Source organism: Cryptotermes secundus, unplaced genomic scaffold, assembly GCF_002891405.2.
Source record: "Cryptotermes secundus unplaced genomic scaffold, Csec_1.0 scaffold158, whole genome shotgun sequence".
Taxonomy (NCBI): Eukaryota; Metazoa; Arthropoda; class Insecta; order Blattodea; family Kalotermitidae; genus Cryptotermes; species Cryptotermes secundus.
The window spans coordinates 144,601-164,718 of NW_019722427.1; the positions used below are offsets into that span (position 1 = coordinate 144,601).

The 20,118-nt window shown below is 37.1% G+C and overlaps 1 protein-coding gene across 8 annotated transcripts in view; it reads left to right on the forward strand.

Moving 5' to 3' along the window:
• Positions 1–731: 731 nt before the first annotated feature.
• Positions 732–20,118, forward strand: part of LOC111861306 (receptor-type tyrosine-protein phosphatase H) — a 63,573-nt gene continuing 44,186 nt past the window's right edge. For 4 of the 8 annotated variants that reach the window (XM_023845755.2, XM_023845760.2, XM_023845761.2 and 1 more), the window contains exons 1-3: positions 732–1,037; positions 10,675–11,075; positions 13,752–14,033. In XM_023845755.2, coding sequence (XP_023701523.1) covers positions 10,778–11,075; positions 13,752–14,033 — 580 coding nt within the window. In that variant the 5' untranslated portion in view covers positions 732–1,037; positions 10,675–10,777. Of the gene's footprint in view, positions 1,038–1,384; positions 1,462–10,674; positions 11,076–13,751; positions 14,034–20,118 lie in introns of all 8 variants that reach the window. The other 4 variants (XM_023845757.2, XM_033750271.1, XM_023845758.2 and 1 more) reach the window with 4 other exon arrangements.

A 20,118-nucleotide genomic window follows, 5' to 3' on the forward strand; every position in this document is an offset into this window, starting at 1 on the left:
ACATTGGATAGGAGGTTGGGTAGACCCCAGGGTGGGTCTGGACAATTTGGAGAAGAGAAAATTATTGTCCCTACTGGGACTTGAACTCCAACCCCTCAGTTGTCCAGCCCATAGCCACTTGCTATACCTACTGCGCTACCCAAGCCCCTTGCTAATTTAAGGTAGATTAAATATTTGCTTTTAATTATTTAAGGTTCTTGAATTTAGTCATCTCAAAATTTTTGTAGGTAACAAAAAAATGGCCTCCCACAGGATAGAGTTATGTTCTTCAGAAAGGTATTGTATCCCTGCTGTTCATGAAATATGTTTGGTGTTATCTTTCACCATTGTTTTACTGGGTATTTCTTGCATTTATAAGTAATATTTATTTTATTGCATGTAATATACCTGTATGTTTTGCCAAGTTATTTCTGATGCATAATTTTGTGTTCAGATGTAAACGAGTTGGGAAGAAAAGTTACACAAATGTTGAAAACTTAAAGGAGTAAGTGAATTTGAAATACAGTTTTTCTTGTTACCATATACTGGAAATAAGACCCTTACCACAAAATATTACAGTTTACTGAGATATTCCTTGAGCAAAGAACATTGGCTTTAGTATTTGTTTAAGATGTGTTTCATTCCTTCCACATTGTGTAGTTCCTATCTCCTCTCCTTTCCCCCTTCTGTCCCCTCCCCCCTCTGATGTAGCCTGTGTTGCTATCATTTCCTTGTGATAAAAAGTTGTGGGTAGTTAGAGGCAGGACATGATTACAGTTGGACCTCACCCTAAATGCATACTCCACTTGGCTGCAGAAACGTTTGAGCCAAATGTGAGTTCATACTACATATAAATGTTGCGGATAGTTCAAAGGTAGCTGATTTCTGTGGGTTTGTTCTCAGGCTGAACAAGTTCTTATCAGTGAAGTGAATTTTGTTGAACAATCATATGAAAGTTAAACATTTTTTTACAAGTAAGTAAACAAGTGTCTCAGAAGTAATAAGCAGATTTGGATTAAGCGACGGTATTTTATATGGGATTATTTGTTGTGATAATGGTAAGTTGATGTTATTTAATGTATTTTTTTGGTGCATTAAGGTAATATTAAAGAATAAGTGTGATGTTCCCTTATTTAAGTAATGCTTCTCTACATAACTCAGAGAAAGCAAATGTAATGTACGAAGAGTAATTTATGTTGTTTGGTCATGACTGGAATAAACAGTAATCACATTTACTGACAGTTTGTTGATGGTGCTTATGCTAAAAATTATTTGAGATAAGTTAGAAAGTTGTTGACTGTTTTGAGTTTTATACTAAAATCTCTCAGGGACATAATTTGCAAGCTGAAGTAAGTGAAAAACATTTTAATATCAGATTGAAGTTTGTTTTACCATGCTCTTTTAGGCAAAGCTGGAAATGTACCATAGCAATTCTACATATATATTATACCATACCTCATCTGAAGTAACATAACCTCTCCAGTAAGTACAGTATTCCTAGATTAATTGGATATGAAAGAACCCTCTGGCATAAAAGAGGAAGAGTATTTAGGATGTTGTCTGATAAATCCAACCTTTTGACATTCACACCTCAGGGTAGCATATGTTTAACAATTTACCCTGAGTGTAAACTTCCTTGGTTACCAAATGTGAACATCCATATTTATACAAGATTTCAAGTTTCACAGCAGTGAATTTAGACTTTGGTCTTTTTTATTCCATCAAGTGGTTTGGTAAGTGGTTGCAAACTACTTGGAAGACTTTGTTGCCGCCATCTTAAGGGCAGAAATTGAGGTAGCCGGATCCTCCAAAATGTTGGTCCATGCACTAGATTACACAGTGTAATAAATCAGAAGACCACAATCTAAATACATACTGTGTACCTTTAGAGGTTCTCACAGCAGTGATTATGGAGTTCTATCTTCTGGGATATAACACCATGTAGTCCGTTGAAAGTTAGCCAACATGTCGGAGGATCGTGTTGCCTCTACCACTGGGATCGAAGAATAAGCTAAATAACAAATAGCCTCCAGAAGAGACCTCTTCATTGTTCTTTTGAAATGCTGGTAACCATCTACCAGATTATACAGTGTCACAACTCACATGGTTACAGTCTATATCATCATGACTGCAAATCTCAAATCTCGTATTCTGTATGTAGTTGTTGAGGCTTCTTGGAATATCACTGATATTCTATTTGGTGTGTACATAGTAACACATGTCTGAAGTAACTTTAAAATGTACCAACATGTGTCTATCACGTTAGTGCTGTTAGTCTTACAAGTTTATTTTTCTTTTTAATTCGCATAGTGGGGGGGTGGAGTCCAGTTGGGTCCACTCAGCATGGCAGCCACCAATTGGAATATTATACCTGCCCTGGGTGATTATGATGATGGAGAATTTGGTGGAATGAAGATTGGCAGGGGAAACCGAAGTCCTTGGAGAAAACCTACCCCAGCCCCACTTTGACCACCACAAATCCCACTTGACCAGACCCGGGTTTGAACCTGGGCTGCCATGGTGGGAAGCCAGCGACTAACCACTTGAGCTATGGCATGGCCAAGTTTATTTGTTAAAACAATATCTAAAACTTAACCTTAGAATTTGTCTCTGATAAGTACACAGCGGTAGGTTTCTGGGTTTCATTTTTAAAAATCACTGTGGAAAAACTTTCTGAGGTTAGGTTATAGGCTTTGTTTTGAGGAATGAACTTCTATGGTTGGCAGTGCCAGTGTGTTAAAACAGTGGTTCTCAACCTTTGTCAGACTGCAGCCTGGTAAATTCATTTTTTTTATGAGATTAGAAACACTGTTTTAAAGGTTTAGAGTTTGCTTGTGTCACTCAATAATACATAAGTACCTTTACTCGGAACACTGCACACAACGTTTAGTCTGTAGTAGAGATGCCTGTTACCATGGTCACATAATTTCTTGAATTTGTATAGCATTATGTGTTAAGAAAGTATGTGAAGACTTCAGTACTCTGTATATGTGTAAGTGACAGGAGCTACTATAACAAACATAGTTCGGTTCTGTATTGATAATTTTATCTCTGTGATTATCTTATGAGTTATTAGTCTGTGGAGAAGTACAGATGCAGTGGATATGATATCTTCAGCTTACCTTTTCTTAGAAAGGGAAGTGGCAGGTCATGATATTTCCCCTTACATTATTGAGGCTGTGTGCAGATCACAGTGAAAGTATTGTTTTTGGGGATGTGACACAATGTACTCTGAAGGACTGTTACCAACATTTTGGATTGAGACTCTGAGGAAACCAGTAGGAGCGAGGAAGTAAAGGTAAAGATGAAGTTGTCCTGTGCTTAATTAATTTAGCATTATGCCATGAAGATGTATGGGAGAGTAGAGGTATAGATCGACCAGTCTTGACCTTGGCACTGGATGAAGAAGAGTGGTCAGCTTTAAAACCCAGGCCTCTTTACCACCAAGAAATAGCCACCCTGGTACCCATTGGTTAAAAGTTTGGGGCCCCTGAGACATTCTGGATGCTATGGAGTAAAGAAAGTCTCTTGCTTCTTCTGGGAATCAAGCCCTGGCTGTCCAGCCTGTAGGGTGTCACTATACTATCTAAGCTGTCCTGGCTCCACAGGACTAAGGAGAATAGAGCACATAACTAGTGACTATCTTCCAGACTGCATGGTGTCATATTCCCGAAAACAGTAATTTTCATAGTCACTGACATGAGAACAGAGTCAGAAGAATTCACTCCACACACTGATAGCCTATCATACTGTAAAAGTTGTCCGTTTGCTTAACTAATTAAGCACTACGCCATGAAGGTGTATGGAAGAGTGGATGTAGAGATCCACATTTTCTTGCCCTCTGCACTAGTTGGAGGTGAGTGGTAAGCTTCATGCCCTGGCCACTTTACTCCTGTGGAAAGAGCCCCTGGTACCCACTGAATATGAGGTTGGGTGGATCCCAGAGCCAGTTTGGACATTAAGGAGAAGAGAAAATTCTTGACCCTACTGGGACTTAAACTCAAACCCCTTGGTTGTCCAGCCTGTACCAGTCACTATACTGACTATGCTATCCTGGTGCCCTCCTATTACATTGTATCCATTTTCAAATTGTTTCCCATCTGTCTCTGTCTCCCCCAAGTGGGCTTTTCCCTTCAATCTTTCCTGCCACAATTCTGCGTGTACTTAATATCTCCTGCTTGTTCCATCCTCCGTGACAGTGATGATGGTGGTGGTGGTTATAATAGGAATGAAGAAAAAAGTTATGAAGCCCCTTGCTATGTAATATGCAGTACATATAAATATGATGATTAAGTCTTCTGCTAGTCACTTTTGTCTGAAAATAATGGTAATTTCTCCAAAACTGTGATAAGCCAACCCTCTGCAATACAGTGGTGTTGCCCAGAATGTCAAAACACAAGCCTGAAAACTTGTGCTGCCTCTAAACCTAACTCAGAATCATTCTTGATGGGCTAATAGTCACTGAACCAGTCATGAAATTCTCTGCCTTTTACATAACCTGAGTTTTCAGTGCCATGTTCACAGGAGCGCCTCACTGATCTCTATCCTTGAGTACTGCTGGGGCTTTTTTTTTTTTTTTTGAGCGGGAGCCAGAGAACTTGCTTACAAATTTGCACACAAGCTGTTTGAGAATATTTTATGGATTGCTGTAAAGTATTCAGGTTGGAAGAATAAGAAAATTCCATAGTCTTAGTCCGCAAGTGAACTATACTGACCGAGTGACCGTTGCTTGTTGGCGAAGTTAGTGTCAACTTTGGATAGAGGGTGTCATGTGGTCAGCGCAACGGATCCCAATGGACGTTAATCTCGGTTTTCTAGACCAGAGCCGCTACTTTACCATTGAAGTAGCTCAATTATGCTCACGAGGCTGAGTGGACCCTGTTCCAGATCCACTATTTATCAGAAAATCTGGTAGCGCCGGGAATCGAACCTGGGACCTCTGGATCTGTAGCCATGAACTCTGACCACTAGAACACAGAATTTTTTAAAAAATAATTTTCTTTTTCAAATTACAGTATGGGAGGGAGGATTGCCTGGCTTCCCCCAACCCCCTGCCAGTGTCTATGTCCCTATCCAGAGTTAACTGAATCTTGTCTTCACCTTCTCACCTAAATTTTTTGATATCCATTCTAATATTATCTGCTCTATTTAGCCTTAAGTCTTCCAAGTGGTCTCTGTTCTTTACATTTTACATTTAAAACCCTGTATTAAGATTCTTAATCAGCACTAAATATTTTATATGATCTAGGATACAGAATCAGAAATGCTAATACAGGGCTAGTTCAAATAAATACGTTAATCACAGGTGAAACATGGTTGATTTGTCAAAGGCAGAGTAGATCTTGTTATCAGTAATGTAATTCACATTTATCTTTCTCATTGTATGAGATGTTGATATAGATACATGTAGAACCTTATAGACTGGAACAGGATAACAAACTTGCTGAGCTGGTTGGCATATCTATGCCTTGGGGGTGGGGAGGAGGTACCCAGCTTGAATCATAGTCACATTACTTTTATCCTGACTGAAGCTTTTGTGGTTTACCTGATTCCGTTCAGATTAGTATCTCAAAATAGGTCATGAGTGCCTCCTTCCCCATCCTCATCTATTAATCATTTTCTCTTCTCCTTCAATAATGTAAACCGTTGCTATTAAAAGCGGTTACTAAATAGCCAAAGAATTATTTAACAATAAGAGCCTGAGGAAGATGGTTCAAGCAGTATTGCTTCTGGCTTGTGTTACAAGATACCCAATTCGAACCTCAGCTGGGGCACCAACTATCCTGACTGAGGTTTTCATAGTTTTCCCCAGTCTTTCAAATCTGATGCCAACACAGTACCTTGAAGTAGGTCATGAACACTTTCTTCCACATTATTAACAATTCAACAGTGGCTCCATCCAAACTGGCTCTGGGACCCACACTGCATCCTATCCAGTGGGTAAAGGGGGCTCTTTCCTTTAGGTAAAGCAGGCAGGGTGTGAAGCTGACCATTCACCTCCATTTAATGCTGAGGGCAAGAATGGTGGAGCTATACCTCCACTCCACTCCATGCGTCTTCATGGCGTAGTGCTTAATTGATCATGAGGACAACTATCATCTTAATATTAATGCCATGTAGCATGAGCTACTGACATCATTGTTAAATAAACCACAAAGAAATAAGTAAATAAACATTTTTTATTCATTTAGATTGTTGTCATCTGGTTATGATACTATGTAGTCTGATAGATAGATACCAGTGTTTTGGAGGAACTTGATGCCTCCATCATCAGGATAAAGTGACATACCCTGAAGGAGGTTCCTCCAAAACTTTGGCAACCATATAGATTATGGAGTATCATAACCCAATAGGCTGCAATTTCAATCTTCAGTGACATTTAAACCACAAATATAATTTTTTTCCAAGTTCACATGGACTTGTATAACATCTAAACTCTCTTGACGATATAAGCTTTTAAATTTTCCACACTTTTGAACACTGTATTGAAAGGGTATAAAGCACTTCATGTAATATGCTATGTTATACATTTATATTTGTTTATCTGTAAATGGCTTGTTTTCATGAAGTTCCCCCCCACTGAAGTATTGTAGGAGTTTCTTCCTTAACTAATGCATGCCTCACAATAACCGTGCCCTAACTGCCTTCATGTAATTACCATTAGAGTACTAAGTAATAGGTGTAAATTGTACATAAAGAGCAACTTACATTGGTGGTAATGTAGATGACTATATTTTGGAGATTAATTTCCAGTTAGGGATAAGCTTTCAGAGTGTTTATGGTCGATCTTGGGTCTTTCACATATAAAATACTGACGTTTATCCCTATCAAGTTACAGACCGGGATCTCTGAGTTGAATTTGCAGACCTGGCACATGTAACACAATTACAAGGCTAACCTTATCATTGATTCAGCTGGATATATTATTATATAAATGGCTTATTTTATTTGTGTATGGAATTTTGAGGTTCTCAGAGTGATAACTATGAACATTACTATCGTCTGGGATGTGGCACTGTGTAGTATGGTGTGTTGTTACTGACAGTTAAGAGGAATGTGCAGCATGTTTGACTTAAAGGACCTGCAAGACTACACAACATCACCAGAAAACAGTAATCTTCAAGCTATCAGTGATTCAGACTATATAGTGTTGAATGATAGGACAATTGTGAATAATGACTCAGAAAGGCTATGGAAGTGAGCAGTCATGGTGTAATTAATGTACTCTCCTGGCATTTGCCTGATGGAACTGAGGAAAACCACGAAAAGTCAATGAGAATAGCCAGTCTGTGGGCCATGATAATACCTGATATATTTACTATTAGAGAAGTCCAAATGATCAAATCGAGGAGGATGAAATTGACAGGGCATGTAGGACACATGAGAGAGAAGTGCATCCAAATTTTGGTAGGAGAACCTGTAGGAAAGAGCCCACTAGGAGGACCTAGGCATAGATTGGAGGGTAATATTAAAAAGTATCTTTAAATAGGATGGGAAGGCGTGGATTGGATTCATCTGGCTCAGGATATGGACAGGCAGAAGGCTTTTGTATACACAGTAATGAAAGTTCAGGTTCATAAAATTTTGGGAATTTCTTGAGTAACTGAGCAATTATTAGTTTCTCAGGAGGGGCTCAGCTCTATGTAGTTAGCATTAGAGGAGGACTTGAAGTTCAGAATTTGGTAGCAGATTTAGAAAGGAAATGGTTACATTGGTTTGGCTATGTGAAGAGAATGGATAGAACATGTATGCTGAGAGGCCAAGGTCATTAAAATTCAGATTCAAATGAAGGAGATCTATGGGATAACCAAGAACAAGATGTTTCAAGCAAATTTTGGAAGATTGCAAGACGAGAGGAAAGAGCTGCCAAGAAATTTAAAAAGAATGATTGTTTGAGGAAGAAGATTTCTAGTTTGTTTTGTAATTCAATTTTATTGCAGTAGGATTATTGATAATTTTTACAGGATTTCAGTTACTTTGCAGCTGTATCTTAATGTTGGTTTTTAGCATGTTAGAGGGCATAAATATCAATAACTAGTTAGCCCTGCTACAAACATGTCACACCCACATACAAGAAAACCAATTACCTTCTGAAGTTGACTTAACACACATCTGCTGTACACATTGGCCATTTTATATGCACAGTTGTGGACAGTTTCTTATGCTGTCTGTGTTTAAATGTGGTGATGAAAACCATTTCTTTGTGGATGAGATTCTGTCCCTGTTCTCCTTTTGAAGCAATTTTGTTACACAAGATTTACTCCATGCTCTAAAGCATTACATCAAGCAGTGGTAAANTCATGCAATAATTGCTTTCTTAGAAAAGAAAATGTAGCTGTACGAAGTTATTGAACTAGTATTTTCATATTTTGTGTTTTAGAGTCAAATATTTTATTTTGATAGAATGATCTGTTTGATTGTTAGAAATGCTATGTCAATAAATTAACAGAACCTCATTTAATCATTTCGGCAAAGATGCTGCTTGTGCGATACTCACGTTGCAGAATTATACACATAAGCAAATATTTGATCTAACTGTTTCAGCACTGGGATAAGAGATTAATCTCGCTTTTGGGTTGTGTGAATCAACAACAACTTTATTTCCTTGTATTTAGTCTTCTATGCTGTACATATTCCTGTGCAGGAAATGATGCAAAATGTGCATGTTGACAGGACGTAACTTGACTTATAAACTTCCTTCTAGATGTTATCACCAAACCTCTTCTTCACTCTTTATAATGTCCTGAGTAATGTATGTGGTACAGTAACTTTATATTAACACTTAAGGCTTTATTTGTTTTTCTGTTCTTTCTTTCTCTTTTTCCTGTCTTCCACATTTCTTTCTCTTTTCTTTATTTCTTTCTTTCATTTTTCTTTACCTCTTTCCTTCTGCAATTCTTATTTTATTCTTTCTCTCTTTTCTTCTTCTACTTTCCTCTTTCCTTTCATGTTTCTCAAAATGTGCATCAAGGGAGTTAGTTTTAATTTCAATCACAAACCACGTTAGAAATTAACTTAATCATAGATATTTTGGTACCGATGTGATTGTAAGTAATGCAAGTAACATTTTCCCTGTGCATAATTAATGAAGCACCATGCCATGAAGGTGTATGTGGGAGTGGGTGTATGTATAGCTCCACCATGCATAACCATGACACCAAATGTAGGTGAGTGTTCATATTTGTGCCTCTGCCACTTTACCCCCAGAGAAAGAGTCTCTGGTGTCTGGTACCAATTGGATAGGAGGCTTTGTGGGTCCCAGAGACAGTCTGGATGCTGTGGAGAAGAGAAAAATCTCTTGACCTTGCCAGGAATTGAACGTGTAATTAGTAGCAAGTTTTGATAGATTTATAATAGATCTTACATTTAAGGTTCTCACATTGATGAATTGTAAGATATGGTCCTCTGGAATGTGATATCTTATAATCTAATAGATAGGTGCTAATGCTTTGGAGGAATATGCTGCCACCCTTTTCAAGACAGTCCTTTTTTTTTTATTTATGTAAGTACGCTTTTTTTAGTAGTATAGTTTAATTTCTGCTTTACAACACTCATATGAGTCAGTTTCTTTACCCTAAAAGTTATTCATGGCTGAGCTTTATAATAAAAAGATGATTCTAAAGGTGGTTCTGTAAGAGAGAGGGGGGGAGGGGCTNCTAATCTGATGGGTCTGTGAGAACATGAGTAGTACCATACCTCCATCATAACCATTCTACATTAAGTAACCCCCCCCCAGGAAAAAGAAGTCCAGCCCATTGTTAGTATCCACCTTGCTTGGAGTGCTGTAACAACAGTAGGTGAACTATGTAGGCCAAAAGGTCCCTCATTGCATATTATCCATGATACCAATGTAATTTCTTTCAGATGAAGATATTATTCAGAGCATTTCAGTTCCAAAGCGCTTATAGATTCTGTTATTAAAAGTCCATCTCCTGGGATCAGTTCTGTGTAACAAAAACATTAACATGAATGAGATTTGTGGTTCTTACAGCAGTGATTAGGATGAGTACTATCTGCTGGAATATGGTGCCATGTAAAAAGTTGACTGATGTTTTACTTCAGAGGAACACTGGTAAACTTCTACCAGACCACATGACATCACATCTGAAAACAGAGTATCATACAAGTTTTGAATTTGTCAGGGGGGGGGTCTTCTTGATTGTGACGTCACAGACTCCTGTAGGTGGATACCAACAATTCAGAGGCCTCCATGCAGCATACTTGTGTAACTGAACCAATTCCTTACATTACACCCTTTGACCCTTAAGATGGAGTCAGCATGTCCCTCTAAAATATTGATAACTGCCTACAAGACTACACAACCCAGAAAACAACAATCGTAACTATATTCATAAATTAGAAGTTTAATAGTTGCTACAGAAGATGAATGTAATGAGGTGTGAAATAATCTGAAAAAGTGGTATTATATTCACTGTCTGTATAAGCAGCACTCCAGTGATGTTTAAGTGTGTGGTTTTATTAATCGATCACAAGGTCATCATTATTCACTGGATATTATGATGTTTTGATCATTACTTGATCATCATTATGTGGATACATTTGTTGTTCTGTTTCTTAAGCTGGTACACTGCGACTTGCATTGCATATGGAATGCAGAGAACATAACCCCGGCTGTATTACAATGCAACAGGATGCTACAGTATCAAATTTGAAATATGTTATTCTATTTCTCAGTTTCAGATTAGTCCATCAACCATTTTATGTGCAGTTAATATATGTGGAACAGGTGCACATGGGGACTGAAAGAAGTATAATTTGCCACGAGTAGTTCTTGAAGATGTTCCTTGGAACTGTTTTGTTGTGTTTTTCTTTCATCTGCTTATTAAGCCTTTCAAAACCGAATATTGTCAATAACAATACAGATAGTAAAGGGAGTTCTGGATCAACCATCCCATATCCTGATAACACTGTAGGCCCATCAAGAACTTCAGAAACGTCCACTGAATATGTGAAGACACTGACAAGCAAAGGTGGGAACTATACAGGAAAAGAATTTGCATCACAATCCACATTCAGTTATTCAGCCACATATGCACCTGGAACTCTGAGTACTGGAGAATTAGAATGTGCAGAAGGTAAGAATCAAGAAAAACAATGAGATAATAGTATTCTGTAGAACGGAAATTGTAAGAAATGTGAAGATAATTGTACTATAATATTGCAGCCTAAAAGGTAAATTTATATATTTTCATCATCATAGGATGACACAAATTTTTAGATTTAAGATTTTCACAGTACTTGCTATGAAGAATGCCTTCTTCTGGGATGTACTGCTATATAGTCCTGTACAAGTTTACAGATATTTTCAAAAAATGTATGACCTCCATCCTGAGGGTTGAAGAGTAAGCCATTCTTCAACCCTGAAGTGGGAAGCGGTATGTTCCTCCAAAACATCAGAGAACTTCTACTGTACTGCATGGTAATAAATCATAGGAGGCAGTAGAGTGTGGTCACATTTTGCACGAATTTGATTTAGTGTGATATAAAAAATATTAATAAAGCCTAACTTTGGTTAAAGTTTGAAATAAAGTGAATTTATTCCTATGAGAGAACTTGCCTTAAGATATAAGAGTTTTGAATTATGCGTGGTCTTGAGGAACACATCCCTTAAATAAAATGTGACCATACTATGCTCTAGAACACAATTTCTTTGACAAACTGTAAAATTTAAGATGTTTCAGAAAATTTTTATATCATTGTGTGTGAGTGTACATCAAGCATATTTGTGCCACTGTTTCATAAAGTGGCTGTTAAGAACTTATTGTAAAACTGTAGGAATGAGGGAAATGATTCAGGCATGGTGAAATACCTAAAGGAACAAAAATCTCTTTGATCAATCAGCTGTGTGAATTTTGGTTAAAATTCTATCTTCCAGAGATAATCTCCATAATCAGGGTCAATCAACACCATCAACATTGTTCCTAATAAGGAGACAAAGATCTCCAAAAGCTTGGCTCTTAACCTTTAATGACCGAAGTGCCCCGATCGTGCCAGCGATGAGTATGGTCGTCGTGGCCAAAGTACCCCGTTTTGGCCAGTCAGGGATTTAAACTCTGCTAGTGGAAGTGCGCGCACACACCGCTAGTAGAAGTGCATGCACAGTCCTAAATATTTATTTTTAAATGTAATAATTAACAGACAGACTTGAGTAAAACCATAATAGAGGAATTAAAATGATACCTAAGTGAACAACTGCAAAAAAGGATATACGTATGAGTTATGCCCAAACTCATCCATGAGCCAGTAATTTTATTGCAGATTCTGCAAATTAATGTGTTAAAAATATATAGTAAAATTCGATGTACATACCTTTTTTGTTGTTATCTGCTTGATATATATATATATATATGCTGAAATGGAACTACAGTATTTGATTTCACTATGAACGCACAGAAAACAGATCGCACTCTGTATCTCAGCCATGATGCAACTGTATCTTCATGACCATAGAAAGGGCAATAATCTCTTGCAGCTATAATGGAAGGTCTTAGCACTGAAGAAGGGACCCCTCTAGCTTTCTCTTAAATAGCCATTCTTTCATTCTTCTGTCCTTTAGTCAAAAGATTCGAAAATCCGAAGAGTGTAAACAGTGCTAGCAGAAGACCAAATGATTTTATTGCTTTCATCTGTTTTATGACACCAGGGATGGCTAAAATTAGTCAAGTGTTACAAACAGAAATTAATTTATAATGCAGAACAACTCTGTGAAGAACTGGGAAACCATTTTTGCAGTACGTATCAAAATTAAAAGAAAAGAATTGAAAATAGCGTATAACTCTTTGTATAAAAATTTTCAAATCATCTGTTACAATATGTGACACTATGTTCTTTGCTGATACAGACAAAGTTAATACTATCAATTTATCATAAAAATTGAGTTAGATACAGCATTTTTAAACACAATGCTTAAAATTGTTTAAGAACCATAATAGGAACTGACGTTTAAATGAAGAGTGGCAACAGGCATTTAAGTAAGCTCTGGCCAGCTCAAGCTTACCACCATTTCAGAAGTCAGGCATTTAAAGGTTACCTCAACATTGACATGGCTGATCACTCAAGAAGATTGCACAATTATTCACTGTGAGCACTTAAAATCTTATTTAGCTAAAGGAGATTAGTTTTACAGTCTCTGTCATTCTCTCTAGTCAGCCACACTACCACATAAATAATTGATTCTTAGAACTCATAAAAAAGATGTGCATGGAGCTCTGTTTGTATTTGTGTTGTTATATTCTGTAATTTAAAATGTTGTTATGATATTTTATTTCTCTACAGGAAATTGAAATATGTACATGAGAAGAAAGCCGTCTTCTGGGATGTGGCACCGTGTAGAAATTGTGTTAACCGACGTTTCGGAGGAACGTATCGCCTCCATCTTCAGGGTAGAAGACAAGAAAAAATCCTCAAGCAAACCAGCTAAAGCAGGTGCAACAGACTGAGTCCAGTTGAGTAAACACAGCTGTATAAGAGAAGGAGGGAAGTGAGTGTGGCAGATTTCTTCTTGTCTTCTACCCTGAAGATAGAGGTGATACGTTCCCCCGAAGCGTCGGTTAACACAATTTGTACATGGCACCACATCTCAGAAGACGGCTTTATTCATAGTCACTGCCGTGAAAACCTCAAATCTTACATGTACATAAGAGTTCATGCCTAAATTATGGAAGTCTATTTACGTGTCTTTATTTGTATTTCCAATGACACAACTTACTCTGAATGGCAAATGATGTTCTTTCAATTATGTATGTTTACAGGTCCTGAAAAAGTTGAGAATTTAAGTGTGACTGAAGGGTCTCATGCAATAACATTAAACTGGACAAACCCAAGTAAAAATGATTCCTGTGTCACACATTATGTCATAGAGTGGAAATCCACTATGTATGAGAACAGCAGCAATGGCAGTCGTACTACAAAAGAATTCTTTGTCATAGAGGGACTTGAAGCTTGTGTAAATTATGAAGTCTCTGTTAGGGCTATGGACAGTAATACTAATATTTCAGAACCTGAAGTCAGAAATGTAACAACACTCACAGATGGTAAGTAGCATTTGATATTCAGATAAGTTGGAAAATAGGTAATCTCATTGTGAAATGTGAATATACTGTTGACATTGTCATACATTTTGTGTTGTATGCACAATGTTGATCTTTATTTTGCTTTCATGTATGTAAGGACTGTCTCCGTACACATAGCAAGTGTCATTAATCTGTTATTTCTCTGCATGTATTCAGATTATTGTTTACTTCAAAATTCAGCTTTTCTTCAGTAATTTATGCCTAATTATGAAATTTGATTTGCTTGTTATTAACATATCTTTTATGCATTCTGGAGTTGGGATGTCTCAGTCAATACTCTGACTAGACTATGGGCTGGTTGACCAGGGAATAGAGTTTCATTTTGCGGTAGGGGCAGAGGTTTTCTCTTTTCTACAGCATACACACTGGCTCCGTGGTCACCCAGTCTCTTAGCCAATGACTACAGGGGGCCCTTTATCCAAGGAAATGGTGGCCATGCTAAGAAGCTGGTCATTCACCTCAATCTAGTGCCAAGGTTAAGAATGCTTGGAGTTATAGGCCTGCCTCTCCTCTCCACACGTCTTCATTGCATGGTGCTTAATTAAGGAGAAGGAAAGTTTTACCTCATAAATATCTTAGAGAATGGCCTGTTTAAGTCAGTGGTATGATTAAGAAAAACTCCTTTAATTCCAAATTGTCTGTGTCACTGCAAACAACATTAGCAGTTGCAGTGCATCTAGCAGAGGGACAATTTGTACTTGAGCAGACACTGAACAAACAAAGTCTTTGAGTCTTTGGGTTTCATAAAGTTTTGGCAATATCTTCAGTAGCTGAGTGACTGGAAACTTTTGAAGAAGGACTTGGTTCCATGGAGTTAGTCAGTTCATCCTTGTATTGTCTTCTTGGGATTATCCTGATGTATGTGTGTTGAAGTGCCTTAATAATCTGGTGCTGGAATTCCATGCTTTGCTATATATGAAACCTTCCTCTGTGTTAATATTGTTAAGATGTAATTTTATTTCTATTGATGTTGTGACAAATCCATCTACATAGCCTGATGTTTTTGCTGATATTTCGGTCTCATGGATTTTGTTCCAGTGGCCTTATCCTATGTTGTGTTCTTCCACTCTGGACTGGTCCAGTTGATAAAATGTGGATATTGACCATGTTGTTTGGCCACCCCATAGCTCAAGTGGTTAGTCGCTGGCTTCCCACCGCGGTGGCCCGAGTTCAATCCTGGGTCTGGTCAAGTGGGATTTGTGCTGGACAAAGTGGTGCTGGGGCAGGTTTTCTCCGAGTACTTCGGTTTCCCCTGCCAATCTTCATTCCACCAAAATTCTCCATCATCATAATCACCCGGGTCAGGTACAATAGGCCAATCAGTGGCCACCATGCCGAGTGGACCCAGCTGGACTCCACCCCATACTAAGTGAATTTAGAAAAAATTACAAATTTTTTCCATGTTCTTTACACTTTTCTAAAATAGATTGACCCATCTCTCCTGTATACACTTTTCCACATTCTCACAAATATTGAATTCACTAAATCATAACACATTAGTTAGTGACATTTTTTGTGACTTGGAAAAAGCATTCGATTGTGTTAGTCATGAAGTATTATTGGATAAATTAAAGTATTATGGAATAAATGATAAACAGAATAATATTTATAAGTCTTATTTACAAGATAGATTTCAGAGAGCATTAATTTTAAATGGACTAGATAATAAAAAAGTACTCTCTGAATGGGTTAAAGTTACGAATGGGGTTCCACAAGGTTCATTGCTGGGACCACTGTTGTTTATAGTATATATAAATGACTTACCTAAGATTTTGGAGTCAAATAGTGTCTGTATTTTATTTGCTGACAATGCTAGTGTCCTGATTTCACATGCTAATTAATCCTTTACAGTTTAAAAATACACTAAATGAAGTTTATGGGATACATGATGATTGGTTTAGAAAGAACTTATTGTCATTAAATACAGTGAAAGAGATTGCATCAATTTCACTGTAAAAAACAATATGTTGGTTGAGAGGGATATAGGAAATGTAGGTACATTCATTATGAGCTCTTATGAAAATAAATTTCTTGACTTTATTATTGAGAGCTCCTTGACTTGGGAAAGACATATTGAAGAGGTTATAAATAAATTAAGCTCAGCCTGCTACGTGATAAGTGTTGATTTTCTTTGTGTCGTGCTTACATATCACTTAACAATTATATTGGATGAGAAGAACTTTTCATTATAATACAAAACAAAAACAAATGAATATAGATCACTGTTACTAACATGAACATTTTTACATTACTAGATTCTCAACATTCCTCCTTAATTTCAAAATGTTGTCAACATCATCCTTTATTTTGAAAACCCATTTACTGGTCAGAATTTTCTTGCCCATTACATTCTCTCTGTTTACATATATCCAAGTTTTGTTTTGGTAGAGCGAATCCTTTTCCTCTTTAATGGTTTTCTTCCAATTTTCGCTGTCTTCACTCTCCATGCACTTGTAATATGTATAGGTGAGCATACCCTCCTTTTGACTCTCTGTGTGATAGTCTCGGTACTTCGGGTGCATTTGAATGTTTCTTCTTGGTCTCAGTGCACATCCATGTTCGTTTTATCCACTGTTTTTCCTTCCATTATCCTTGTGGTCAGCATTTTCATTTTCTTCATCCTCTTCATTATTTGTTGGTTCTTTTTCATTGTTGTCAGCTTCGGTTTCTTGCTGATCTGGAGTATTTGGCTTGTCTTCTGGATTCGTCACTCTTTCCATTTCCTTTTGTTTATTTGTTGTCACAGGTTTACTTGTGAATGTCACATCTCTGGAGACATAGGTCCTTTCAGTATTTGGATCCCATATTCTGTAACCATTTTTGTTGTATCCAACAAATATTCCTTTCTTGCTACAACTGTCCAAATTTTTCAATGTTAAGAGAATTTTAGTGTACACTTCTGAACCAAAAATCTTCAATCCAGCCAGATCTGGTCTTTTACCATACCATTTCTCTGCTGGCGTTCCATTTACTGTCACTGTTGAACTTCTGTTTAGCAGGTATGCAGAAGTGAGTACAGCTTCACCCCACATTCTCTTACTTAAACCTGAGTCAAAAATCAATGCTCTTGCCTTTTCCACAATGGTACAGTTCATCCTTTCGGCAGTGCCATTTAGCTGTGGCGAATATGCTGTAGTAATTTCCATTACAAACCCCTTGTTCTTACACCATTCTCTCAAGGCATTGTTCTTATATTCCCCTCCATTGTCGCATCTTCTCACTCTTGTAATGAAGTGACACTCAGCTTCATTTACATATTCCTTCAAAAAGGTATACACTTCACTCTTATTTTCTCACAGGTATGTCTTACAAAAATGTGTATAATCATCCACACACGCGAGGAAATATTTCTTATTCTCATAAGTGGTGGAATCAATTGTTCCACACACGTCACTATGAATTATCTCTAATGGCTTTCCAGCCCTGCTTCTTTCTGTATCAAATGGGAGTCTCACTTGTTTGGCCTGCATACAAACTGAACATATATCAAAATTTTTACACTTGCTCACACTTTCTGGTATCCCTTGGCATATCTCTTGTAGTTTCCTAAGATTCGCATAACTTATGTGACCTAGGTTTCTATGCCACTCTACCCTTATAACTTGCTGAGTCGTCATAGCTTCATTCCTCACGCTAAAGTTATTTACAAACAATCCATTTTCATCCTTTTTTCCTCTGATTACAACATTTTTGTCCTTGAATATCTGGACTTTCTCTTTTGTAAACAACACTTCTCCATCATTTTCTGTAATACAGTGCACTGACAGCAGGTTTTTGCTGAGTTCTGGAACATATGAAACGTTTTTGAAACTACACTCTTTAAATTCCAAATTGCCTATTTCTTTTGCAGTCATACTTTGATTTTGCTTTGCTACCTTTATACATTGAGTATACTGCTTAGTATGTATCAAATCAGTCTTCACATTTGTCATATGACACGTGCTACCACTATCCACTACATACATTTTGTCGTTTTTACTTGCATCACTCACGTGGGTTTCTGCTGCTTCAGCTAGAAAATTGACCTTTCTTCTTTTATTCCTGTCTTTAAAATAACAGTCCTTTTCAACATGGTTCGTTTCCTTACATATTGTACATTATTTTCTCATATCATCGTCCTTATTTCTAAAGTAACAGTCGTTTTCAGAGTGATTATTCCTTTTACAGATAGAGTAATTTCTCTTACCTTTGTTGGTGCAGTTGATCTGGGCATGACCTATTTGATTACAATTGAAACACTTGAAAGGGGTTTTACTTTTGGTTTTAGTTACTGTCTTAAAGGCTATGCTTTCCTCTTCTTTAGTTGTCATCTTGCACTTCACTTCTTCCAACATCAGTCTGGCTACCAGGTTGTCAAGGGTTCTGTCCACGGTCGCCGTTGAGTCCCAAGTGGTGCTGAAGTGTTTGTAGTCTTCTGTTGAATCGTTGTTATTTTTGTCATGATCATGTTTTCATCAACGTTTTGGTTCAGTTGATGAAGCTTGGAGGCAATGTTCTGCACATGACTTATATTCGTCATCATATCCTTAGTTTTGTCATACTTGAAGTTGTAGAAGTCTTGTAGCAGAAGGCACTTCTGTTGAGAGGTGTCTCGCTGATAAATTTGCTTCAAAGTGTCATACATTTCTTTCGCAGTTGTGCATGTCACAATGTGGCTCTTCACGTGTTTCTTTATCGTTCTCACTATATAGTATTGTCACTTTGCATCTCGCATCTTCCATTTCCTTATGTTTTCTTCATCTCATCCTTGGTCACTTAACAGGTCTCTGCCATCAATGATGTTTATCAGTTCTTTTGCGCACATCAGAATCTTTATTTCAAAATCCCACAATGGAAATGAGTCGGGGTCCTTCAGTTTTGGCAGATGCATTATCTCTTCTGTCTCTGTGTGGTTGCTATTTTTCGTTATTTTTCTTCTGTCTTCTCCTTTTTTTTCTCTCTTTCCTTCTTCTTCTCCTTTTTGAGCAAATCTGTGCCCATAACCTGTTGATTTTCTTTGTGTCATGCTTACATATCACTTAACAGTCATATTGGATGAGAATAACTTTTTATTATAATACAAAACAAAAACAAATGAATATAGATCACTATTACCAACATGAACATTTTTACATTACTAGATTATCAGCAATAAGGAACATAAAACCAGTTATATAACTTATATAACTTCCTTATAACCTTAAAGAAATCTCTAATAATCCAAAAAGTTTGAAGTTAATGTAAAGGACTTTCTGTATTCATATTCTTTCTATACATTGAAGGAATTCTTTAAAAGATGATTGTATTAGATCTGCAAAAATCGAGTATTATTGATTATATTGGGATGATATTACATATATGATGGAATGTATTTGTAGTTAATGCTATGTTGCCATTTACTAGGTTTTTATTACTAGAGTACTGTTATGTTCATACTACAATAACTTAAGAATTGTTTTAGTTTTATATATTAAGTAATGCGTGTTAGATATTATCAGTGATTTGGTTGGTAAAGTTGAGAAGATAGCAAGAAAAGCATGGGTTACACAGGAGATGAGTAAAATGGAGGAGCGAAGGAAATGGAAGAATGTCAACAATGAAGAAGGCAGGAGGAAATACAGGAGACTGAGGAATGAATTGAAAGGAGCCATGGACAGGGCAAAGAAGGAATATCTTGAGAAGATATGTAATGAGATTATGGAATTTCAAAGAACAGGACGTTATGATTTGATGTACATGAAGACAAAAGAACTAGGATGGAAAGAGAATCATGGGATTCAAAATGTTGGCATCGAAGACTCCCAGGGGAATAGAATAGTAGATCAGAGGAAAGTGCTGAAAATTTGGGAAAAGTATATTACAGAACTATATGATCGACCTAATCGGGCAGAAACCTTAGAAGTTGAACCAGAAGAAGAAGTAGATACAGACGGGAAAGGACCATATATTTTACAAAGTGAAGTGGAAAAAGCTATCAAGGAAATGAGGAAGGGAAAGGCTACAGGAGATGATGATGTACCTGGAGATGTGCTCAAGTTACTGGGAGAAGGTGGTTTGAAAACACTGA